This window comes from Dreissena polymorpha, chromosome 6 (assembly GCF_020536995.1).
Source record: "Dreissena polymorpha isolate Duluth1 chromosome 6, UMN_Dpol_1.0, whole genome shotgun sequence".
Classification (NCBI taxonomy): Eukaryota; Metazoa; Mollusca; class Bivalvia; order Myida; family Dreissenidae; genus Dreissena; species Dreissena polymorpha.
The window spans coordinates 8,362,108-8,389,612 of record NC_068360.1 but is presented as its reverse complement, the minus strand read 5'-3'; the positions used below and the strand labels follow the sequence as shown (position 1 = coordinate 8,389,612).

Below are 27,505 nucleotides of genomic sequence, written 5' to 3'. Positions count from 1 at the left end.
TAAAATTGAGATATTATCAATATTAGACACTTCTTTCTAAAAACAAAAGATTGGAGGGGAGGGGGATTTTTTAGCAATTCTGCTTGCTTAGAAAATGGGTTTGTTTTACAGCTTTTTTTACAAAGCATAAAAAAACCTGGTCTGATCCTTGCTTTTTTAATGTATTGTACTACCTGGAAGATGTCTGCATATCCAGCGAGTGACTCGACTCCCTCCTGGATCCTAGCGCCACCAGAGTCATTGAGTCCAATCACTGGAGCACCCACCAGCATAGCCTGGTCCATGATCTATCATCATAAATCAATATCACCCTTGGTATGGGATAACAAGGCTTAATGTCCGTAAAAGCAGACTGCACAAGCTAATCTGGGACGACACTTCACGCACATGCATTGAGCCCCCTTTTCCCAGAGAAAACTTAATTTTTTGGAGCAATGAACTATTCGTAAAATCATCTTCTCCATCAATGTATGAAATACTGTAACTGGAATAACATACACATTTGTAGAGGAAAGCTTCAAATAGCTACAATATTTTTCAGATATCAGGTCATCAAAACTATTTTCAGGTATTTATATCAACAGTGAACTTTAAGGGTATGCAGGAAACAGGTCAGAGTACTCTTGGGGTAAGACTATAGAAAGTGGGGTCTGACCATATACTAACATGAGTAGCCACAGTGTGATAGGCCATGACTGATTAAAACTGGTTTGAAGATGCCTCTGCATAACTACATGTGTCACAAAATTCTGGTTTTGTTCCAAAAATGTAAATTTAATTTGTACAATTACATTTTCCCATGGATTGAAACTTTCTGCTGTGCTTTGTTTGATTATGAACATTATTAACTCTGATTATTTAGGGAGGGGTAATATTTTCTCTCCAGATTGTATTAAAAACAGCCATATAACTTTGATGAAATTACATAAACTTTCATGAATTAATGGTCTTTTTTAATGTTTCCATATTTTTTCTGTTTTGTTCTTCAAAGTTTCAGGTGCCCTTGCAGGGTAATATAACCTTGCAGGGTAACATACCTTGCAGGTTTACATACCTTGCAGGGTTACATAATCTTGCAGGGTAACATACCTTGCAGGGTTACATAATCGTGCAGGGTAACATACCTTGCAGGGTTACATACCTTGCAGGTTTAAATACCTTGTAGGGTTACATACCTTGCAGGGTAACATACCTTGCAGGGTAACATACCTTACAGGGTTACATATCTTGCATGGTTACATACCTTGCAACAAACCTTGCAGGGCTACAAACCTTGTAGGGTTACATAAACTTGCAGGGTTACATACCTTGCTGAGTTACATACCTAGCAGGGTTATATACCTTGCAGGGTTACATACCTTGCAGGGTACCATACCTTGCAGGGTTACATACCTTACAGGGTAACATACCTTGCTGGGTAACATACCTTGCAGGGTTACATACCTTGCAGTTTTACATACCTTTCAGGGTAACATACCTAGCAGGGTTAAATACCTTGCAGTTTTACATACCTTTCAGGGTAACATACCTTGCAGGGTTACATACCTTGCAGGGTTACATATCTTGCAGGGTAACATACCTTGCAAGACAACATACCTTGCAGGGTTACATACCTTGCAGATTTTCTTGGCATGAGCCCCAGACAAGCTGCCTCCAAACACCGTGAAGTCCTGCAAACGGAACAAGATACAACATAATTTGCTAGAATTATACCAGTAAAATTATATCATACTGCACTACTCTTGACAGACTTTATTGGTAACTTCTGGAAAATAAAAATGGGGCATGTGTCAAAATATTTTTTTGGTAATGAAATAAATCGTTACAAACATTTTTTCTTTTTGTCTTACTAATATTAATATTAAGTTAAGAGCGCATACATTCACATAACCAAGTACAATGATTTCGGTACGAACATCACACAGTATCTCTCACCTGGCTGAAGACAAAGCACATGCGACCGTTAATGGTTCCTCTGCCTGTTACAACGCTGTCACCAGGATACTGAAAGAGGATGAAAGCTTAATGATTTAGCATTTTTAATGCCTAGTACTTTGAACTTTTATAATAGTTGGAAAGAATTCTGCAATATCTCGATTGTTAAAGATAAAGACTATGGTTGGCCGTTAAAATTTTATTCAGGCCAGTACACAAAATAATGACAACATGCAATTGAGGTATTTTGGGGACAAATTTTGGGCCTAGGCTCAGCCCATTCCAAAGTAAAAATTCCCAAACTACAGAAAACAAGAAACCGTTGGAGACGGGTGATGCTCCCCAAAGGGTTTTTTTTCACAATATTGCACTATATATTCAGATAAAAGGAAACGTCTTGAGGGGCATAACTTTGGACAAAATAATACGATGGATGGTTTAGCAACTTAAAAATTTCAAAGGGCCATAACTCTCTAAATAAATCATCTAACCAGAACCCACAAATAACATGCGCATCTCCTCAAGGTAGTTAAGCTTCCCATAAAGCTTCATTGAATTCCAGTAAGTAGTTGGGGAGAAATAGCCCGGACAAGAATTGCACTATATGTACAGTTTATGGAAATTTTCAAAGGGCCATAACTCTGTGAAAAATCATCCGACCATAACCGGCTGATAATATGCACATCTCCTGTTGGTAATGAAGCTTCTCATAAAGTTTCTTGAATTCCCGTAATAAGTTGCTGAGAAAAAGCTCGGACAAGAATTGCACTATATGTACAATTGAAAATTTCAAAGGGCCATAACTCTGTGAAAAATCATCAGACCAGAACCGGCTGATAATATGCACATCTCCTCTTGGTAGTGAAGCTTCCCATAAAGTTTCATTGAATTCCATTAATTAGTTGCTGAGAAATAGTCCGGACAAAAATTGCACTATATGTACAATGGAAAATTTCAAAGGGCCATAACTCTGTGAAAAATCATCCAAAGAAAACTGGCTGATAATATGCACATCTCCTTTTGGTAGTGAAGCTTCCCATAAAGTTTCATTGAATTCCAATCATAAGTTGCTGAGAAATAGCCCGGACAAGAATTGCACTAAATGTACAGTTAATGGAAAATTTCAAAGGGCCACAACTCTGTGAAAAATCATCCGACCAGAACCCGCTTATAATATTCACATCTCCTTTTGGTAGTGAAGCTTCCCATAAAGTTTCATTGAATTCCGGTAATTAGTTGCTGAGAAATAGCCTGGACAAGAATTGCACTATATGTACAGTTAATGGAAAATTTCAAAGGGCCATAACTCTGTGAACAAGAGCTGTCACCATAGGATGACTTATGCCCCCTATAAACGCTTGATAGAAGTTATGAGCTTTTTTCGAAACCTAAACACAGATTTCGAAACCTAAACGCGGACCCTAAGTTCAAGGTCAAGGTCACAGGGGTCAAAATTTGTGTGCATATGGAAAGGCCTTGTCCGTATACACATGCATACCAAATATGAAGGTTATATCTCAAGGGACATAGAAGTTATGAGCATTTTTCAAAACCTAAACGCAGATTTCGAAACCTAAACGCTGACCCTAAGTTCAAGTTCAAGGTCACAGGAGTAAAAACAAGAGCACCGCCTTGCGGGTGCAGACCGCTCATCTATTTTCTTTTTAAAGGTGAAGGGACTCTCATTTTCAATCACAAAGGAGGGAGGAGTGGAGTGAAGAGGGGTGTATAGTGTGGGGTTGTGGACATTTATTACATTATCTTCCAAAAAAGCGAAAAAAAAAAAAAAAGAAAAAAACATCAGGGGGGGGGGGGGGGGGTTGGGGGGGGCGATGGGGGGGGGGGGGGGTTTGGGTGCGATGGTTGGACGGTATTTCAAACATAACCATTTTTTTTTTAAAAAATAGGGGGGGGGGGTATAGTGTGAGGGTGTGGTGGCAATTTGTGAGATGATCTTAAAAAAAAAAAAAAAAAAAAAAAAAAAAATGGGGGGGGGTGGGGGGTGGGGGGGGGGGGGTATAGTGTGAGGGTGGGGTGGTCATTTGTGAGATGATCTTAAAAAAAAAAAAAAAAAAAAAAAAAAAATAGGGGGGGGGGGGTTGGGGGGCGATGGGGGGGGGGGGGGGGTGGGTTTGGGTGCGATGGTTGGACGGTATTTCAAACATAACCATTTTTTTAAAAAAAAAATGGGGAGGGGGGGGTATAGTGTGAGGGTGTGGTGGTAATTTGTGAGATGATCTTAAAAAAAAAAAAAAAAAAAAAAATTGGGGGGGGTGGGGGTGGGGGGGGGTGGGGTGGGGGTATAGTGTGAGGGTGTGGTGGTCATTTGTGAGATGATCTTAAAAAAAAAAAAAAAAAAAAAAAAAAAAAAAATTGGGGGGGGGGAGGGGGCAGGGGGGGGAGGGGAGGGCACGGGGGATGGTTTGGGTGGAGTCTATTGGTATGTCAGGTAAGAGTAGTTTCATCAAAGTATCAATCAAATCTAATCATAAATAAAGAAGTTATGGCAATTTTAGCAAAATTTAATAATTTGACCTTGAGAGTCAAGGTCATTCAAAGGTCAAAGTAAAATTAAAGTTGCCAGGTACAGTAACCTCATGATAGCATGTAAGTATTTGAAGTTTTAAAGCAATAGCCTTGATACTTAAGAAGTAAAGTGGATCGAAACACAAAATTTAACCATATATTAAAAGTTACTAAGTCAAAAAAGGGCCATAATTCCGTAACAATGACAACCAGAGTTATGCAACTTGTCCTTTTACTGTACCCTTATGATAGTTTGTGAGTGTTCCAAGTATGAAAGCAATATCTATGATACTTTAGGGGTAAAGTGGACCAAAACATAAATCTTAACCAAATTTTCAATTTTCTAAGTATAAAGGGCCCATAATTCCGTTCAAATGCCAGTCAGAGTTACATAACTTTGCCTGCACGGTCCCCTTATGATAGTTCATAAATCTTGCAAGTATGAAAGCAATAGCTTTGATACTGTAGGAATAAAGTGGACCTAAACACAAAACTTAATCAAATTTTCAATTTTCTAAGTATAAAAAGGGCACATAATTCTGTCAAAATGCCAGTCAGAGTTACATTACTTTGCCTGCACAGTCCCCTTATGATAGTTAGTAAGTGTTGCAAGTATGAAAGCAATAGCTTTAATGCTTAAGGAATAAAATGGACCTAAACACAAAACTTAACCAAAATTGTCAATTTTCTAAGTATAAAAAGGGCACATAATTCTGTCAAAATGCCTGCCAGAGTTATCTAAATTTGCCTGCCCAGTCCCCTCATGATAGTAAGTAAGTGTACCAAGTTTGAATGCAATAGCATTGATACTTACTGAGAAAAGTGGAACTAAACGCAAAACTTAACCAAAATTTTTAATTTTTTAAGTATAAAAAGGGCACATAATTCTGTCAAAATGCATGCCAGAGTTATCTAACTTTGCCTGCCCAGTCCCCTCATGATAGTTAGTAAGTGTACCAAGTTTGAATGCAATAGCATTGATACTTTCTGAGAAAAGTGGACCTAAACGCAAAACTTAACCGGACGCCGACGCCAACGCCAACGCCGACGCCGACGCCAAGGTGATGACAATAGCTCATAATTTTTTTTCAAAAAATAGATGAGCTAAAAATTGTGGGTATGGAAAGGCCTTGTTCATATACACATGCATATACAAATATGAAGGTTATATCTCAAGGGACATAGAAGTTATGAGCATTTTTCAAAACCTAAACGCAGTTTTCGAAACCTAAACGCAGACCCTAAGTTCAAGGTCAAGGTCACAGGGGTAAACATTTGTGTGCGTATGGAAAGGCCTTGTCCATATACACATGCATACCAAATATGAAGGTTATATCTCAAGGAACATAGAAGTTGAGCATTTTTAGAAACCTAAACGCAAATTTCGAAACCTAAACTCAGACCCTAAGTTCAAGGTCAAGGTCACAGGGGTCAAAAAATGTGTGCGTATGGAAAGGCCTTGTCCATAAAAACATGCATACCAAATATGAAGGTTATATCTCAAGGGACATAGAAGTTATGAGCATTTTTCGAAACCTAAACGCAAAGTGTGACAGAAAGGTAGACAGACGGACAGTCCGATCACTATATGCCACCTTTTCTTCGAAAAGGGGGCATAAAAATCATCCGACCAGAACCCGCTGATAATATGCACATCTCCTCTTGGTAGTGAAGCTTCCCATAAAGTTTCATTGAATTCCGGTCATTAGTTGCTGAGAAATAGCCCGGAAAAAAATTGAGCAAGGACGGACACACGGAAACATGGACGGACAGACGAAGCGGCGACTATATGCTCCCCCCAAAATAAATTTTGGGGGAGCATAAAAAATCAATTAAAAGTTTTAAAAAAACAAGCGAAGTATATGTGAAACACTATGTCCCCATATATTTGACCTTTGACCTTGAAGGATGACCTTGACCGTTCACCACTCACAATGTGCAGCTCCATGAGATACACATGCACACCAAATATCAAGTTGCCATCTTCAATATTGCAAAAGTATACATTAAATTAGCGATTTTGACCCATATATTTGACCTTTGACCTTGAAGGATGACCTTGACCTTTCACCACTCAAAATGTGCAGCTCTATGTCTATGCATGTCAAATATGAAGTTGCTATCTTCAATGTTGCAAAAGTTATTGCAAATGTTAAAGTTTGCACAAACAAACACACAAACCAACCAACCAACCAACAAACCAACCAACAGACAGGGAAAAAACAATATGTCCCCCACTATAGCGGTGGGGGACATAAAAATCTTTTTTTCTTTTGGTGCATCTCATTATCCTGTTCTAAAAGTTAAACCTTAGTAAGTTTAATATTGAAATCACATACTTTCAATTTAAAGAATTCATTGTTAAGAAAAGCAAACAAACTCCATTATCCCAATTTTTCATCCAAGACGCAATATTTTCCAATCCAAAGGACCCCGGCCCTATTCCCCCTAAAAACACTGCATGTAGATAGGGCATACCTTCTCCTTCTGCATGTTGAAGTCGGTGCAGTCATGCTCGAGGAAGGCGTCATATTCCACAAAACTGCCAGGATCCAGCATCAGGTTCACACGCTCCCTAGCCGTCAGCTTGCCCTGTAAATGAAAATCTAATATTTGAAGCATTCTCAGGGAATAATCTACATGCGCGTCCCGCGTCTATGATGCACAACTATCGAAATAGACGCATAGTTTTGACATATGTGCGTCCACTCTGACGTATTGCTGAAACGAATCTGTTAACGCATACGCGAATCACGATAAGTACCAACCATCTTGGGTATGAGTCAAGTGTTGCAATGAACGCTGAGTTTAAACGAATGAGGCTTGAAGACTTCAACAAGTCTTTTGATTGGCTCTAGTCGAGCCGCTGCTGTAATACGAATCAATTAGAATCGACCTTTTAAATAGAGTGTGTTCTGATATTTTCTAGAGTCCCCGGATGAAGGCCTGCTTTAACTTTTTGTAACTTAGTCATAAATAATACAGAAATAATGCCTCTGAAATAAGGTGTTCAAGCTAGATCCAAAACAAACAACTCTAAACTTTAATAACGGTAGGTCAACGGCTCGCAATTCGGACGTTAACAATAATATTATCAGGCTCGCAATTTAGATGTTAACAATAATATTATCATTGACTTTAATCAAGTTGAAATGTTGTAACAGGTTACATTCATGTAACAGACACTGTTATATCCTATGTAAAGGCAAACAATATAGTTATAACCATGAATTTGTTTTTTGGTTTCAAAATTCACTGTTTTTGAGATTATTAAAAGTTTAATGCAAAATATAGTTATTGAGCTAGTGTCATTTTTTTCACTACTTGGTATCTTTCAAATTTTGGGACCCATTCTTTTTTAAGCACATGAAAAGCACATGAAAATTTTGCAGACACGTACAACGACCCATGTTGGTGTATTTGGATAAAATCTGAAACACTACATCAGTGGATTCACGTGTGTTCAGAAGGAAACCCCCGTCCTGATTGGACATTATTTCTTCAAATCTTTACAAAGTCACGTATGCTTAAATTAATTTAATACTTAACAAGGGACAAAATTGTCACAAAACCAGGTTTTCATTGTGAAAAAAAAATCTGATAAAGGGAGAAAACTCAAACTGAACTTTTGATATGACCAAAAAAAATTAACCCCCTTTGTAAGTTTTTTTTTTTTTTTAAATCTATTTTTAGTCGTGGCGACCTTGACATTGGAGATATTGACGTGAATCTTTCGTGGGACACACCGTCCCATGATGGTGAACAAATGTGCCAAATGATTTTAAAATCTCACAATGAATGACATAGTTATGGCCAGGACAAGCTCATTTATGGCCATTTTTGACCTTTGAACTCAAAGTGTGACCTTGACCTTGGAGATATCGACGTAATTATTTCGCGCGACACACCGTCCAATGATGGTGAACAAATGTGCCAAATGATTTTAAAATCTGACGATGAACAACATAGTTATGGCTCGGACAAGCTCATTTATGGCCATTTTTGACCTTTGAACTCAAAGTATGACCTTGACCTTGGAGATATCGACGTAATTATTTCGCGCGACACACCGTCCAATGATGGTGAACAAATGTGCCAAATGATTTTAAAATCTGACAATGAACGACATAGTTATGGCCCGGACAAGCTTATTCCGCCAGCCCGCCAGCCAGCCAGCCAGCCCGCCAGCCAGCCAGCCCGCCAGCCAGCCAGCCCGCCCGCATTCGCCAATCTAATAACCAGTTTTTTCCTTCGGAAAACCTGGTTAATAAAAGTGGTGAATGATTGTGTTTATGAAATTCTTTAGCTCTTTTATCCTCAATATTTACCAAAATTTGCTTTTAAAATGGAATATACCCAGGGCCAAAACACCCATTTTGGGGAAGGGGCCTCAGCCTTTTTTAAGGGAAAAATAGTGCAATTTTTTCTTATTAGGGGAAAATTTCATTTGGATAATGGAGTTGATACATGTTCATGAAATAAATTATATTGGGTAGCCTCAAACATATTTGTTGGTTTTCGTATTTACTTAATTGGTCGTAAAGCGTCTGTATGAAACATGCATGTCATAAAATTACAGCAAGCTGTAAAAATAAGAGCAAATTAAACGCGTCCAAAATTAGACGCCATAAAAGCACGAAAAGGAATAACTTACTCTGTATCTCTTAGTTGATACAATAATTCCAAAAATATTCACATGACTGAAATAGTCGTTATGGCCTTTAATGTAATCTATTTATAGCTTTTGTATTAGGCTTGTTCAGTCATTCGCCGATTGGTCATGAATGACAAAATTATGTCATGCTTAGCGAGTTAAGTACAACTAATTCGATCAATACGCATACCTCTCTAGCCTAGGAGAATATTACGGGAGGTAATGAAAGGTCTATTCAACCAATACAAATACCCTCCCCCCAGGAGACTTTACAGCTCTGCGTTTTTCCAGCCTAATAGAAGGCTCGACAAGTAAATAATTTTCACCTTAATACAAAGTTTAGATATTATTTTTGGTGGGGAATTTTTCCAGTATTGGGGAAACTTTTGGTCAAATAAGGGGGGAAAAGTGGTTACTTTGGTTGGGGAAGGGCCGATATTCGGCTTCTTCAAAGAAAGGTTTTTTGGCCCTGATACCTGATTATAGGGTAATGAATATAGACGGAAAAAAATAAGTATGCAGTAATTGAGTCTGGTTGATACGGATGTATTTGGGGATGGATCGAGTCAGGTCTCAGGATTATTACTGTGCCTAAAAGGTTCAAACAAAAATGATGTTATGAATGACTTTATAGCTGTGTTTTTTTCTTGAATAGTTATAACGCACCATTTAACGTAAAAAATACATGTTTATAAAACATTTACATATGGATGGGCCCTGGCTGACCCACTACCCACAATTGCCAAACCACCCTCACGGCACCGGGACGTCTGAAAAAAATCCTGTGGAAAGCACTGCTAGATCCAAATTTAAAGTAAAAGAACCAATGATCCCCAGAAAAATAGCATGTACCAGCCAAATAAATCAACAAACAACTCAATGTGAAGTAAAGTGTAAACCTTCTGATGTTGTTTTTCGATACGCTTCTGGCCACCACCGAGTAAAGACGCTTCTCTGGCCTTGTCAATCCGCCTTTTAACGCTCAGCGCGTGCTGGGTGCTTCCGGCAACGACGGAGCAGCAACGCGCATGTTTGTTGACGATGTTTTGCAACGAAAAAACGTTGGACCTAGACAGGACATTTCTAGCAATTCTAGCAGCAGCCATTGTTGATGGGTGAAGGTCGATGGGTTGACTTTGGTAAGGGTCGAATCCGAAGTAATCCGCTAGAGTGCAGAAAGGTCAAGGTAATGGTTGCGTTTTTTTCTCTAAGGTTAGTTTACACTAAATTCAATTCCATGTTCATGTTCTTCATTTCACATTATGCAAACCTAGAACCAATTTAAAGATGAATTTGTCTCCTTTTAAGATATGCCATGCAGATTCTAAGAAAAGCCCGATCGCCTATTTGCAAGCATTTTCGGAAAACAAGGTTTCGGTAGTGGGATCTCGACAAAAGAACATAAGTTCAATAACGCACCCGTACGTTCATCTTCCGACGTACAGTAGTCCACTGTCCTATAAAATGTACCAAAACATTACTCACACACACACATAGGATACCGGAATTAACCATAAAGGCATGGGTGTGATCGCTAAATGGCTTTAAAATCATAAGAAATAAATGAACTCTTTAGAAATAAATATAATCATATTTACTGAATGTAAGTTGTAACATAACATTTGCGTATAACTCTTCTTCTGTCTATGAATCTACATCTACATCGGTACGTTGACCAGTCAAACTTGACAATTACTCAACAGGTAGTGGCGCTTAATACAAAAGTAAAAAGATGGATAGAAAGATAGATTATATAAAGATCGAAACATGAGGTGATACAAATTAAGTACAATATTATAGTATATATTCAGAGTATATAATGTTAGAAGAGATAATACAGATAAAGAACACAATACTACATATTTAAATTAGGGATAATAAGAATAGATTGATGGTAAAAGGAAGGAAAAAGAGAGATAATCCCAGCTGGTCATACAACCAGCTGGGAGTGAAGCCCCTTGTTAAAAATGCAGCGTCGCTAGCTCCCTCTTGAAGGATACCAAAGAGGGGGCCTCAGCTACTGTGGCTGGTTGTCTGTTCCACACTGGGATGGTTCTGGGGTAGAAACTGAACTTGAAGACATCTGTCCTCAAGAGACTCCCATTGAAGTAAGTGCAGCATATACGTAACGCTGCTGGTATTGCGATAACGGTTGGTGGCGAAACGTGCTGCTCTTCTTTGGACCATTTCAATTTTCTTACTTGTTCTTTTGTGTGAGGATTCCAGATTGATGCGCAGTATTCTAGGTGGGGTAGGACTATTGTCTTATAAGCATTGACTTTTGTGGCTTGAAGACTGTGCCGAAGATTTCTACGTAGGAAGCCCAGCATGTTGTTAGCTTTCTTGGTGGTTCGATCGGTCAATATGGGTGTTCCAAGACAGCGAAGAGTGAATGTCCATACCAAGGTATTTTGTCGTTTTGTCCACGGTTAGGGTTGTTTCTTTCAATAAGTATGTGTGTTCTATTGGACGGCGCTTCCGGGTGACTCTTAGTACACTGCATTTCTGTGGGCGGAACTCCATGCCCCATGTTTGTTCCCATTCAGATAGGGTTTGTAAGTCGTTCTGCAGGATGTCACAGTCCTCTTTGGTTCTGATTTGGCGGTAGACAATACAGTCATCAGCGAACAGCCTTGAAGATGACTTAAGTCTGTCTGTTAGGTCGTTGATGAAGAGGAGGAATAGCAGCGGCCCAAGGACAGTACCCTGGGGCACGCCGAAGACGACCGGAACCTGATCGGAGGTGGCACCCTCCACAATGACCTGCTACGAACGGTTGGACAGGAATGATGAGATCCATCTGCGGGTGCTTCCTCGTATGCCGTAGTGGCCCAATTTTCTTAGAAGGCGCTGGTGTGGGACCCGGTCGAACGCTTTGCTAAAGTCAAGCACGACCATGTCGGTCTGGATGCCTTCGTCAAGTGAGTACGCGAGCTCGTGACTTAGCGTAAGTAGCTGGGTCTCACAGCTTCGACGTGCTCTGAAGCCATGTTGGCAGTTGGAGAGGATGTTATGCTGGTCTAGGTGCTTTAACGTGGTGCTGACAATGACGTGTTCCAGGAGTTTACAGCAGAGACTGGTCAAAGATACGGGTCGGTAGTTGCTGGCCTCATATCTTGAGCCCTTCTTGAAGATGGCTGTGACGTTGGCTTGGCGCCAATCTTCTGGGACCTCGTTTTGCTGTAATGACTCGTTGAAAACCAACGTCAAGATAGGTGCAAGCTCTGCAGAGCATTCTTTTAGTATCCGAGCTGGTATCTGGTCTGGCCATGTAGCTTTGTTAGGGTTGCTTTTGTCAAGGAGTTTCTTAACTCCTTCTATTTTCACCACAATATCACTCATGAATGGAAATGATTGTCCTGTTGGTTCTGGTACATGGGTCTGGTCTTCTCTAGTGAAGACAGAAGAATATTGGCGATTTAGGATGTCGGCCTTATCCTTTGCTTCGTTGAAGAGCCGACCATTGTCTTTCAAGGGCGTTATTCCTGTTCTATCTTTTCTTAGTGATTTAATATATGCCCAGAATCTTTTTTGTTTACTTGGCTGGCTTGTATCTGAATCTTCAATCTCTATAATGTTATTTATATATTCCCTATATGATTGTCTTTCTACTTTCTGGGCTTGTCTTTTTGATTCTTTATACTTTCTTAGGTGACTTTCTCTTTTTGTTCTTCTCATTCTTGTGTATATGCGTGTCTTCCTGCGCAGCACTGACCTTACTTTTTTGTTGATCCAAGGCTTCTTGGTCTTGTTGCCTCTAAGGAGTGTAGAAGGGATGTGTTTTTCCATAAGTTTGGGGAGGTTAGATTTAAACATTGTCCAGAGGCGGTCGATGGTCTTATCACTTTTCAGAAGCATGCTATGGAGATCGTTCAGATAATCCCTGAGTGCATCGCAGTCGGCCCTCTTGTAGCAGAGGACTTTTCTTGGTCTAGTTTTTATTTTTCCTGGACGAAGGCTTGACTCTACATTGACAGCTTCATGGTCAGATAGCCCTGGTATCACTTAAAGATCAAACTTTTTAATCACCAAACTATTCTAACATTACTATTTTTTTAGTCTATATCCTTATTCTCTCACCACCCGTCGTGTATAGTCAAGTATGACTACAGCGATGTATGATCGATGTCGTTATAAACCCCTCACACTCTTGCAAGTTGTGGTCATCAAATACTTTGATATTTTTAAGGCATCGCATTCACTGATTGGTCTTAGAAGGAGATATCAGCAAAGAAATCTAGTATGATCCGATGTTGGCTGTATGTTGGCATTACCTGAGGTGTTCGACGATAAAGGCCGATATTGGTCCGATATTGAAGTTATGTGAATACTTTTAGTTATATTTTTGGGATCAATCTAGTTTAGGTAAGCCTCGTCATTTCATAGATAAGAAGTAGTTCAAAACGAACAGTTTTCAATTGCTCATGCAATGATTGGTCCGCCATAGGTCTGATGTTTTGCAACTTAACACTAATTGCAACATGAATGATATCGGCCCTGCATAGGGCCGACAGTATAACACTTGCTAATTAATAGAAAATAAGTAAGCATTCGTTTTCAACAATGTATTTTATCTAGATTGCCTACGGCTTATTGACAGACGCGTGTGTCGGTTTTCTGGGAAGAACCATTGTTTGATGTACATGTATTAAGAAAAGGTCTTGAGAATGCCCCTAGAACTCCGTTAAGATCCCGGTACCACGATTTCAAGACATACACTATTGCCACTACGCCTGCGCGACCTCATACTATAAATCGTTATATAATAGTTCCTACATGGCTTTCGTTTTGTCGCTTTTTTTCTCAGTTAGTATAGTCCCTACATGTAGGTTCTTGGTCTGCCTCTGTCACAAAGAAGAAACTAAAGTAAACAACACCTACTATTGCCTAATTGTTACATTTTAATTATTGAATGATGTTTTATTGTGTATTTATGGTTTATTTAACAAGTGTTCAAATGTAAGAACGTATTCTATATGCTTTAAATTCTATAGAATATCGTTCGAGACAATAAAAAGACAGCACCGTAACGATACCAATAGTCATTTTTTAAGTTCACTTGATTAATCAACCGATATATATATATATATATATATATATATATATATATACTGTATATATATATATATATATATATATATATATATATATATATGCGAACTATGTTGTTAAATCTTAATAATCAATGGTACATTAGGCATATATGACATATATGCGAACTATGTTGGTTAATCTTAATAATCAATGGTACATTAGGCATATATGCCATGTATCTGTAGTTATTGTTAAAAAACCCGATATGGTTTTATTTAAAAGAAAACACATGGAGGTGGTTTGGAGACAGCATGATGCCAGCATGCTGCGTTTTCGGTTTCATGGCCTGCAAAAAGATTTCTCGGCTAATCTTTTGTTTTCATTTTGAAGCGAACTGAGATCTACATTGTATATTTTTGTAAACGCATGTATAAGATCCTTATTGTACTAGAACTAATAGTTGCATCACGTGTTTTCGATATAAGATTCAAAAAGGCAATGTTAACTTAAAATAATTACCATAATTTTCGTTCACTGTTTGTTCAATGTTCAACTGACCATGAATCGTCGCGTTTAACAGGTTGATTAATTTCTATTTGACAAAACAACGTACTCAAATGTTGATGTTCATGGATTATCCCATTTTATTGAACTAATTCAGACATGGTGTTTTGAGAGCTCGCGTTAGTAAAGACTGAACGGTTGTTTGAACCCGAAAAACATTTTTTTAAATGTGATGAAAAAAAAAGATATATAAGTTAAAATGTGCATTGACATAATGGCAATTGGAAAATAAAGTTTTCAAGAAATTGCGAGTATATTCACCAAACCATGCTTTTAAACTACATTTGTACTTTAATTATGTCATTTCATGTAGGCGTAAGAGTTTAAGGCGATGTATTTTAACGAATGTCATTCGTAAAGTAATAACTAATGGTGATCAACAGCTTAAAATAAACGAAGTAATAAAGTGGTTATTTCATTTCAGATATGACATTTACATTTTATGATGTTATCACTATTTTTATGATGTGCACAGCGCCTGCGTGGCTACAAAACCAATATCCTCAATATACCGAAACAAATTTAAATATCGTAGGGAGAAGAGTTTCGGAACCAATATCCTCAATATACCGAAACAAATTTAAATATCGTAGGGAGAAGAGTTTCGGAACATGAACATTATACATCCGTCATTCATGATCGTTTGTGAATGTATTATGTAAAGATATTACATAATCTGTTTGGTATATATATACGTTGCGTTGAATTATTATACACATACAATCACGCTAAACCGGATAAAGAAGTATCACCAAAATAGAAAACTTAAAAAATGCATACCTTATATATAGCTTTTAACAAGGTCACTGACCCATCAAATTTATCGCAAAATGATAGCAAAGTTCAATATGTTTACTTGGTTTTCATTGCAAATTTTACCTGTATATGTATATCAAGTAGAAGTATTAATATCCTGTAAAAGTGTATTATCATCACGTGCTTATATCACGCGCGCGTTTTATTTCAAATACATCAAATTCAAGCTTTTTGTCTTAAGTAGGGACAACATCTATTTGGGACCGGCCGGACCAGGTTAGGTACGCATTGTGGTCACAAATACGATTGCTGACCATAATTGATAACTGGCTTCGTTGTTCTGAATGAGGAGGGCCTATTGTTTAATTGACATTTTGCAGTCGCAAACGGTTACGTGCCGTGCTTAAATAACATGCATTGTTTGATTACCAATCATTGACATTTTTTTATTGGATACAAAGTTTTAACGAAATGTGTAATAGAACCACGATACGCCATAAAGTAAAAAAAACAAAAAAAAAAACACGAATTAAGTTGCAACGAAATCGTCGTTTTTTTAAGAATAATGTTAATTTCATACTGGCGAATGTTAAACGTTTATAGTTTGACATAACTTTTTTGTTACAAAAATACATTAGACATGGATCCGAAACATGGGCCCATAGTACCCATATCTAGCTAGTGTTTACTGAGAGATTGTTTATTTATTGTGCTTTTGTCTTGTGCTGTGGAGGGTGTAGGCGGATTAACCGGAGGAAACCCCACTTGTTCGCTACAGTTACCACTTAAAATGCTTACATGCGTCTGGATGCCGGGTCGCCTAGGTTAGACGAATTTGGAAGAAAAGCTGCAATTTCAAGCTTGATGTGGGTTTTGAGGAGCAGGTATATCCGGCAGAAACCCACTTTGCCGGTATGGTTGCTATCAACCACACTCACATGCTTTCGAAAACTGTGTTTGAACTTGTGTCGCCTACGTGAGAAGCGCATGCACCTACCATGGTTCGAGATTTTGAAGATCGGAGTGATCACGGTGGAACGAATTCAGTATAATGTGGTGCAGGCCTGATGTCGGACCGATGTGAATACCGATATTGGTCCGAGGACAGAGGAGCGTTATCAATTATATTTGACACATCTGACATGGGGATTACACATATGAAGTTATATGAAAGTTCCCTACGTCATTAAAAAATACAGAGTAGAAACCATAATTACCAAACTTTGATTTTTAACTTTGACCTTGACCTTTCAGCGAGGATATTGGTATGTGAATGTTACATATTGTCTTGTTATAATGATACAAATCCAAAATTATACTTATATACTAACAAATCTGAGAGATACCTAAAATATATTACCTTTAACATTGAAGTGTGACATAACAATCCTTAGTTATATTAAATTTCTATGTGTAGAAGTAACAAAGCATAAACACAAATTTATCAAATGTAGCCTTAAAATTTAACCTTTACTTTTCATCTAGGAGCAGGGGTGTTATATGTGTTTGTTTATTGATATCCGAGGCTCAATTAAAACCATTTTAGTTACAAAGTGGAAAGTAAAATTCATTAACTTTGACCTTGTTATCTGACCGGCGAGTTATTCGCGATACATCGTTTAATATATATATATATATATATATATATATATATATATATATATATATATATATATATATATATATATATATATATATATATATATATATATATAATCTCCGGTATGTATAGGCTACAGAGAGGACATGAAATACGGACGGTGGGAGCCTCCCTGTTATCAGAACAGACGCTCAAACACATCCACCAACATACATGTACTAACGGTCGTTTCAACCAATAACTATATGCGAACCCTCGACAAACGAGGTAAGAAACTTGTTGCAATTTAATATATATATATAATTTAACACATTATAGAAGACGTTATTTTTTTAATTTAAATTGGAAAGCACTTTCGAATGCTCAATGAAACACAAAAAGAAAAATCGATAGTTTTCGTCGCGTTTAAAATTGAAACAATAAATGAACACATATATTTTAAGTATTTCCTTGCTATTAAACCTCGATAGTAAATGATTTTATAATTAAATCGTGAATATACATTACCAAATCATAAACAATCACCAACACAAACACATTTAAAAAATGTGAAATAGTAATAAGAGACTTATTTCTGGAAATTTTGATTTGAGGGCACGGTAGATATCGGAGCCTTTTTGTGCTGTGTTACTGTCTAGATTTAATTATATCAAGAAGATATATAACACTGGCAAATATTTAAACAAGTATTTACTTCATATTTACTATTAAACATCGGTATTGCTGATGGTAAATTATACTTAAAATATTCAAATGACGATGGAAAAATTCGAAACGTACATGTATTTATTAAAAACACCCCTTCTGTTTTAAAGAATTCTCAAAAATGTTATTGTAAATGTACACAGTTCTTAATCATGATGTTTAAATGTTGTTTCGATTTCAACATACCAAAGTGGATGATCATTTGCATGTTAACTAGGTTCTCAGACATATATACTCAAGTACAAAATAATGCAATAAATGCTCTTGACCAAATGAATAAGTCTCTTTTTTTAGCCAGTTTGGGGGCAATATACAGTTGTATTGTCTCTGCAAGTCTAACCAGTCCCAAAATCGTATTTTAAGAAGCCTCACTGCCCATGTACCCACATGCAGCAAAAGAGACTATAGTAGTCGATGTATTTTATTAGTTAATAAAATGCCTGACGTGTTTTAACCCCGCTAAAAGAGTTAAAAGTGTTCAACACTAACAAAGTCAACTTGTATCGACATTTTCAAATAAAGTTCGCATAATATTTGATCTAACCTTAACCAAACACAATTTTAATGAATACTTAGTTTGAATGTTGCAAATTGCGTCTTATTTGCCTCTATTTAGACAATGAAAATCTATGCGATTGTCATACTGATGATTACCGCCTGCTCGTGCCTACACACACACCTTGTTGTCATGGATAGTTAGGTATAAATCAGAATGGGCTGTAATTAATACCTGAAAGTAATAAAACCAATGATGTAACCCACTATAAAGTTTGTTTTATGTCTTGAAAGCGACAATTAAGCAGAAACGTTTAGGAAGGTCTTACTTAGAAATATGTGTTTTTTAGTTGATGGCATTTGTATAAATTCAAAGGAATACAATTTTCATAGAAATTGTGACTGGGTAAGAATGGTTTAAACCGGATAAAATATTACGCGCAGTTTATTTCAATGGGTCGATAGAAGCACAGGAAAAGTATAAAACAAGACAAATTGGCTAAGCAAATTAAAGCTTCCGAGGGTTTCACAAATCACAGGTGAGAATATTATTTCTTTTTTAATATGTACTTGCAAAGCAATTGAAGCGATAGGTTTTTCTAGTTTAAAAAGGATATAAAGACTACTATAAATTGAGAATATCGGGAATTTTACATAACTTGGGTTTTCCCAAGGTTTTTGTCGCTTTTGTTAAAGGAAGATTATACGATTTTGTCAAAAATTTATGAATTTATATAAAATGGGTAAACACTTATACATATATTTCAATAAAAATAAAAATTACAAGTTAAGAAAAACATGTGTCGAAAACTGCGAAATAAGCCAGATTTTTAATTCTGAAATCGAAAATGTCTGTACAGTCTCATTCACCAGCATGTATATCATGCATGTACGATGTGAATCTAAGTTTAGTTTTACGGATCATTCTTTTTTCCTGCACCGATATCTATTCATACGACACACGAACACTAACTCCGATCCTAATAAAAAGACGAATGCTTCGGTTATTGTAGGAAAATATGTACGAAACGTCTTCGTAACAATCGGCTCGGGCGCTAATTTCTCTTTGCTGCATTTTATGAAATTCGTCTTGAATGTATAATTTTTTTGCCTATTTTGTGTTATTGTAACATATTTTTATCAGTGTATTACAATTTGACACAAATAAAAATCGTATTATCTCCCTTTAATTACATAGCGTTCTTTTTCATGAGCCCGTTGGCCCAATGAAGTACAGTGAACCCGCCTTTATCCGGAATTCGATAGTCCAAAAATCTCGTGATCCGGACGAAAGTCAAGGGGAACGGATTTATTATGCAGTATTTTACCCCGTTAAATCCGGAATCTCGCGTTCCAGATCCGGATGTAGTTTTCGCGACACCGATCTGTGTATTAAGCTGTAATTATGTCTCGTTAATCCGGCTGCTTCCCACCATGGGGGCTTAATCCCCCACCCGCCGTATAAACAAAAGATCACCGAAACGTCAATTATTGTTGTTTTAGGCTTAGTGGCCAATCCGTCGTTTAAACAAAAGCGCGACCACCGAGGCGTGAAATAGTATTGTGTTATGGCGTGAAAGCTAATAGGCTTTACTAAACATGATTCGACTCCGACTTTAAACTTTATTTGATGTCGGCAGTACAGAACAGAACAGAACAGAACAATACTTTATTTCTCCCAGGTATACATAGATACAACATGGGGAACATATAATATACATGTTACAAAATACATATCATGTTTCCGGTTCAAGTGTGGTACATTTTGTTGTATGGGGGAAGTCATATTAACAATGTGAATCAATTTGCAGCTTTTATATATAGATGCTTTGATATTTTATAGTATTAATTCTTAATACGGTAAAGATGGAAAAAGCATGTTTACAAAAAGAACGTTTGTAATAATAGTAAGACATGTAGTAGTCATCACAACAACGGCGAGATAATAATAATAATAATAATAATAATAATAATAATAATAATAATAATAATAATAATACGATGAAGAAGAAGAATCAACATCAATGTCATAATCATAATAATCATAATTATAATAATGGCACAATTACAAGTGACAAAAAGCATCAGGATAAGGAATGATTTTCGCGATCATTAATCAAGCACATATTTAACAGTGTTACAGTGTAGGTGTCTCTCGAAACAATTATCAGGCGTTTAATTTTGTGTTTTCAAAGTAAACTCTTTTTAAGAAAAAGCTATTTTTAACAAATATGAATATAGATATGCTATGTACGTATTGTATAAAAGAGTAAATACATCTCGCAGTTTAAAATCGTACTATAATAATATAAGCGACAGGTGGCTACGCCGCTGTGCTATTTACATACGGGTCTTTACACAATGCATCTTAATAATATTTTATGCACACATAAAAGATTTTATGTCATTGTACGCCTTCTTTATTGTTAATATTCTGTTACTATTATACTTGTTCAAACCTGATATTTAATTACTTGTGTGAAACCTCAGTGTGTGATTACATGGGCTCTTTTGACCAATCGAATTAATTGCCATTGTGGCCCTTTGTTCTTTTAGACTGTGACATGGTTATCCACAATCTCTTGCACGACGGTCACATTACATTGTATGTGATAGCAAGGAACGACAACTCTGCGTGGAGATTGGGTAATCCAGTGTGGTCAAAATTAACAACCCACCTCCACCCCTTCTCCACCATAAGGTTTTGACTCCCGTACTATGTATGTTTAAACGTGTCTGTAAAACACATTTTTATATTATTTTACTGGTATACGCATCAAAGATGTTTCTTTTAAACTTCTTTTGGGCATGTTTTTACCGCCCACATCAATATGTAAATTCTATACACTTTCCGGTTAATGTTTCGAGCATGCTCGGATAAAGGCCGTATTTCCTATATTCTGAAGAATGGACACAAGTGCATTGCTACGTGCCACACGTTTCTTCCTGATATAATGGGAGTTGTTCGTGGGCGGCTGCCATTCGAGTGAAGAATATATGGTTTAATCCGTAGTTATCTTCAAGCTATTGTCTCTATCGTGAGTGGTTCTTTTATTGATTGTTATTTTTAGTATTGGACCATTTAATATTTACGGTATAATACTTCAGATTTTACCAGAGCATGAAGTTTTGCATGATATACAAATGTGATTTCATGAATATTTATTACGCTTGTTTGTATGGCGTGTTTTTACCACCCAGTATGGCTTTCTGGAGAGAAGTTTAATTTTCTTAAATGTCTTTAATGAGCTAAACACGCGACCAAGTATGACGCTGATTACAATCGGATCGTCATTACACAATTGTTAAACACTTTAAATGACGTGCTAATTCAGAAAAATTAACAGTTTGCGTTTACAGTTTTGCATGTTTACCAAAATAAAAAAGATGATGTTTTGCGTTGAAAAATCATTCCAACTTATACTGTCATACTTCGCACATATTTTTTTTTGCGAAATGAACTTTCAAGTTATGCGTGAAAAGTTGTGCTAGGATTATTTAAACAATCCATTTAAAACGCATCGAACGTAACATGTTGCTATTTTAATCATTTCAACATTCTTTCGTATGAGACCGGTTATGAATAAAGATATTAAAACAGTATCGCAGTTTTATGTTTTATTTTTTTAACCAGCTAACACCTCGCGTGCCACCCATGGCAACTTCTTTTCACTGCGGCAGTATCACACGAGATACACGCAGTCCTCATGGAAAGTGTATACAACAACGAAATATCGATTCAATACTTAGCTATTTACGCTTATTGTGTGATTGTAAAATTCTCGAAGCTTTACGTCATGTGTGTACATGTACTAAATTCGGTTACGCGGTTTTGTATTTGCATTGTTTAACAACATTTGTTTTTTTTAAACTTAATAAATGTCTGCGTAACAAGAAAATATCATTCTTGAAGCGAAATAAGTATGTAAATGTACATAAACATCAGGATTATGTCATAAGGTAAATTTTTAGCTCTTGAAACGGCACTGGTTCGATAATCCGGAAGATTCGTTAATCCGGAAATTTCTGCCGGAATGGACGTGTCCGGATAAACGCGGGTTCACTGTATAAGGCTACACAATTAACGAGATAGTACACAGAATACCATTGGCAGTCAGTTTTGCATTGTTAATAATCTTCATCGATTGAAACATTCCAAAATAGTAAACGAATCAAACAAAATAACACGATTTAAATGGGCCTTTTCACGTTTTGGTAAATTGACAAAATAAAAAAATGTTTCAGATTCGCAAATGTTCGTTTTAGTTATGATATCTGTGAGGAGACAGTAATACTGAACATTTACCATGCTCTAAAATAGCCCTTATATGCATCTTTTGACGATGTAAAAACCTGAAAATTATAAAGCGTTGCAACGCGACACGATTAAATAATTTGGAGAGTTCTGTTGTTGTCGTTTTATTTTGTGAAACTACGAGGATTGCTTATATAAAGTATAAAATACATCCTTCTTTGTACGAGCACGTATGGCCGGGTGGTCTAAATGGGTAGACTTTTACTCCAGGACTCCAGGGGTCAGTGGTTCGAGCCCTGATGTGGGCTACTTTTTTTTCTTTTTTTTGTAATTGCAATCTTAATTTTTTACTGGATATTTTTTACATCCAATGTTTACATTTATCAATATAAAGCATTTAAAGACAAACTTCAATGCATGCCAAAATCTGTGAAAAAGCCCCTTTAAAGCGAGATTATACGATTTTGTCAAATATGAATTTATATAAAATGTGTAAAAAACATATAATACATATATTTTATTATAAATTAAAATAAAAGATAAGAAGAACATGTGTCGAAAAATGAGAATTAAGCCAGATATTTAATTCTGAAATCGAAAATGTCTGTTCAGTCGAATTCGCCAGCATGTATATATTGCATGTAAGATGTGAATCTAAATTTAGTTGTTTAAAGGGGCCTTTTCACAGATTTTGGCATTTTTTAACTTATTCATCAAATGCTTTATATTGATAAATGTAAACATTGGGTCGTAAAAGCTCCAGTAAAAAATAAAGAATAAAATTAAAAAAAGGAAAAGAACATTGCCCGGAGCAGGTTTCGAACCAGTGACCCCTGGAGTCCTGCCAGAGTCCTGAAGTAAAAACGCTTTAGCCAACTGAGCTATTTCGCCGAGTACACATACTTGACGTATTAAATACCTTATATAAGCAATCTTCGTAGTTTCACAAAATTTAACGACAAAAACAGAACTCGCCAAATTATTCAATCGTTTCGCGTTGCAACGCTTTATAATTTTTAGGTTTTAAAATCGTCAAAAGATGCATATAATGGCTATATTAGACCATGGTAAATGTTCAGTCTTACTGTTTCCTCACAAATATCATAACTAAAACGAAAATTTGCGAATCTGAAAGAACTTTTTTCAATTTTGTCAATTTACCAAAGCGTGAAAAGATCCCTTTAACGGTTTATTTTAAATTTCTGCAACGATATCTCGATCTATGCATACCACACACGAACACTAACTCCGATCCTAATAAAAAGACGAATGCTTCGATTATAGTGGGAAAATATGTACGAAATATTTTCGTCACAATCGGCTCGGGGTGCTTATTAATTTGTCTTAGCTGCATTTTATGAAACTCGTCTTCAATTTATAATTTGTCTTGCCTATTTTGTGTTATTGTAACATATTTTTATTAATGTATTACAATTTGACACAAATAAAAATCGTATAATCTCGCTTTAAAAGAGCTCATCGGAATACGGACCGTGTTAGGTACGTCAATGCGTTCTCAAAATTCACATCTTCGGCGTAATCTTGTCGTTGGCAAAAACGAGGAAATTCCCAATATTGGTCAAAGCGTGGGAAAATTTTCAACAATACCCAACGAATATATTTGAATAGTATTTATCCCACGCTTAGTATAGAATTAATTAATGAATTGACACCATTTTGTTATATAATAATTATATACTAAGAGATTAGCCAGTTACGGGGTATTTTTCAATATGAGACCGTTGTTGCGGTGTGTATAAAACTTGCGGTTGCATTTGTATTTGTCTATTGTAAACCATACATACATCATTTTGGTGACATATGGAAACAACTCGGTTTTATATCAAAATCATATATATATATTGTTTATGCTCTACAATCCAATGAAATTTGAATGTAGAAGTTATACTACCAGATATCATAATGAGCCAGAAACCAGGCAGCTGGAAACTTCGCTCTGCTGATCTCTAAAATAAATCTTCAGGTTACTAATGGACATGATTTTAAATCTGAGTTTGTTGACTTTTAAGCTTACAAAATAACGATATTTTTATTGTTAAGAAATGAACTATTGTAGTGGTTTCATTTAAACGCATTAAATATAAATATGTGTTTGCGTCAGCCCATAGTGCCTGTATAAATGACTGTTAGAGTTCGAATACAACAGGCAAAAACTAATCTTTATATATAAATAAAATGAAAAAAAATATGAACAAAATTTGTGTACCAGTCTAATATGATTAACCGACTGCGCGATTTTGAATGACGAAAATAATGACGAACATGTCAACACAGATGTATTCATTGTTTTGATTCAGATACATGTATTGGATTCGATAGAAAACAATTACTTTAAAAACATGATCAGCAGATGATTACTTGTAACCTTTTGCTAGTGTTTGATTAAATGCACGTGACAAATTGTTATTTTATTCAATTTCAGGACAATACAAACCAACAATACTTGACATAAAAATAATCAAAAATGTGTAACCGCTCTTGAACGGTCAGAGCAAAACAATGTGAGCTACTCCGGTTGAAATTCGCGCCACTCCAGAACCTTCCCATAAAAAATGTAAATAACAAACACAAACCCACCAAAACGTTTCATTATGAAGTCACTTACTTGGAATGATCAATGAGAAAACACGCTGAGACGTGTACCAGTTGAGAAGCAAGTCAAACCTCAGACTTTACCTACTTTCTTACACCATAGAATAAAAAACATCAATCCTTTTTTGTCGTTTTTTTTCATTACGAGTAAATTACTCAAAACTTAAATTTTCACTAGAGCAAAATATTGAAGAGTTCTGTGGCACGACGTCTTCACCGAACAATTAAACGAAGTTACAGTAACTGTAAACATTGATCTGTAGACACAAATGTTATACATTATTTGCTGAGTATTAAATTAATGATCAAATGAACATATTTGACTTATTATTCAAATGAAAAGTCGACGATTATCTCTACCCCCATTCGCCACTAGCAATTTCATCTTAGAAATATTATTTGTATTGGATTTAAAAATTAAAAATACTGAATGTCTGTTTTTGTAAATACCATATCCAGTGTGATACGCAAGTAGCTATAGCTATTGTAAATGGTGGGAACGAAACTTGGGATTATGTGACAAGAGATGGATTCCAATTTATAAGTTCTGTTGAGCATTTTTACATATCTGTTTTAAGTTATGATGGATGTGGTTGACGTGATCTGGAAAGCTTACCCCGTCGATAACCGGGTACCAGACTAGTAATAACTCGACGCGGTTACAAGTATATTACTGTATATTAACCTTATAATATTGTGCCGTTGCGTACACAATGTAACGTAACCATTTAGTATGGTGCCACTTTTCGCCGGTGGCTATGCTTGCAAAAGATCGGCATAGTTCCGCTGTATTTGAGCATATTAAAAATACGTAATCGTTTCATTTATATAAATTTAAGCATTTCAAAGAAAATTTAATGTCCCAAATCTTATTTTGTTTGAGAACCATTTTTTACATCCTGCGGAAGCTGGTGGAATCAGGTCAACTTCAAGCGACCCGAAACGTCAAAAATCATTGAACTGTCAGCTCACCCAAGACAAGGTATACTTGTGCGTTATTAGTTCTGGCTACCTTTACTTTAAATGTACTTTGATATGTTTTTGACTGGCGCGACTTTATATATATATATATATATATAGTTCTGGCTACCTTAACTTTAAATGTCCCTTTATTATGAATTTTGACTTGCGCGACTTTATAGTTATGGACCAACCCCATTAGGAAAGTCAACCAGAAATTCCCGAAAAGTTGACAGTTAACAAAGACCAGTAAAAAAACAGCTTTTAAATGCAGTAATTGGCCCTAATCAACCACTTGATCGGAAAGATCGACATTTTTCACAGTTAACTGATATATTCTTTCACAAAATACTATCTTAAACATTTAAAATTTATCTTTTCTGCTCTTACATATCAAGAAAAACAGCGATGTGACAGACTTTCTTGAAATGGGAATCTCCCGCGAGTTCATGGTCATATGATGTTATTTCTATTTTTAGTAACATACCATGTGCTCAAGTGTTTTCAAATTCAGAATGACATTTCCCTGTACGGTGTTTTTTTATGGCAATTTCGGGACCGATTTCCATGTACAGTGTTTTTTTATGGCAATTTCGGAGCCGATTTTCGGCCCCATTTCCCTCCAAAAAATAGTATATATTTTCCCCCAATTTTTTTGAAAAAAATCCCCTCCAAAAGTAAAAAAAAAAATTTTTTTTTTTTTTTTTTTTAGAAACAACTGCCTCATGATAGATATATCTCAAATTCATTTTAAAAACAAATAACAAGGTATATAACTATAATTAATATGATTTTTTATTTTTATAAAGAGTTATATTAAATAAGGTTTTCCCAAATCAGTGGACTTCATGAATTAATTTTTTTTCCAAAATGGCCAAGAAAAGACCTGATGTATCCATATTGTGTCAATATTTGTTGATAAAAACATTCCAATTTGGCCCATTTTATTGATAAAAAATGCACACATTTGCCATTTAATTGATTAAAAAATCCCAATTAGACTCTAATTGGCTTGGAAAACTGATACTGTGCATGAAGGCTGAACTGACTGAAACTAATGTTGAACAAATCATTGATATATATTTAAGAAAAAGAACAGAGACATTCAGCTGTGAATATTACATTCATACATACATTTGTATTCATATAATAAATATCATTACATATAAAAGAATGACTTCTTAATTTTCCCCTTTCCCTAAAAAACGACGCGTTTTTCCCCTTTGGAGTTTGGACGGGCCCCGCCACCATTCCCCTATAGGTGAAAAAAACACTGCTGTATTTTAGATTATTTTGGCTTGTTTTGTAAACAAATTGTAGTGTAAATACAAACTCAAAGTAAATATTATTTAAAATTACCTGATTCACACTGAAGTCAGTCTTATAATCCACCAGACGTAAGTTGTTA

At 36.1% G+C, this 27,505-nt stretch overlaps 2 protein-coding genes and 1 long non-coding RNA gene across 4 annotated transcripts in view; 1 reads left to right on the top strand and 2 right to left on the bottom strand.

Moving 5' to 3' along the window:
- Positions 1–10,257, bottom strand: part of LOC127833648 (propionyl-CoA carboxylase beta chain, mitochondrial-like) — a 56,531-nt gene extending 46,274 nt beyond the window's left edge. Inside the window, exons 1-5 of the mRNA XM_052359038.1 lie at positions 10,015–10,257; positions 6,940–7,053; positions 1,936–2,004; positions 1,614–1,670; positions 174–287 (exon numbers count right to left, since the gene is read on the bottom strand). Coding sequence (XP_052214998.1) covers positions 174–287; positions 1,614–1,670; positions 1,936–2,004; positions 6,940–7,053; positions 10,015–10,221 — 561 coding nt within the window. The 5' untranslated portion in view covers positions 10,222–10,257. The remainder of the gene's footprint in view (positions 1–173; positions 288–1,613; positions 1,671–1,935; positions 2,005–6,939; positions 7,054–10,014) is intronic.
- Positions 8,118–8,728, bottom strand: LOC127833652 (uncharacterized). Its single transcript, XR_008027530.1, has 2 exons — positions 8,495–8,728; positions 8,118–8,332 (listed from the first exon to the last, which is right to left on the bottom strand). It is a non-coding gene; the product is annotated as an uncharacterized LOC127833652 (long non-coding RNA).
- Positions 10,258–25,837: 15,580 nt separating the features above from the next.
- The window catches only part of LOC127833649 (transmembrane protein 164-like), a 64,746-nt gene continuing 63,078 nt past the window's right edge, over positions 25,838–27,505 (top strand). The window contains exon 1 of one of the 2 annotated variants that reach the window (XM_052359042.1): positions 25,838–26,119. The gene's annotated coding sequence lies outside the window, so the exon portion shown is untranslated. The remainder of the gene's footprint in view (positions 26,120–27,505) is intronic. The other variant, XM_052359039.1, reaches the window with a different exon arrangement.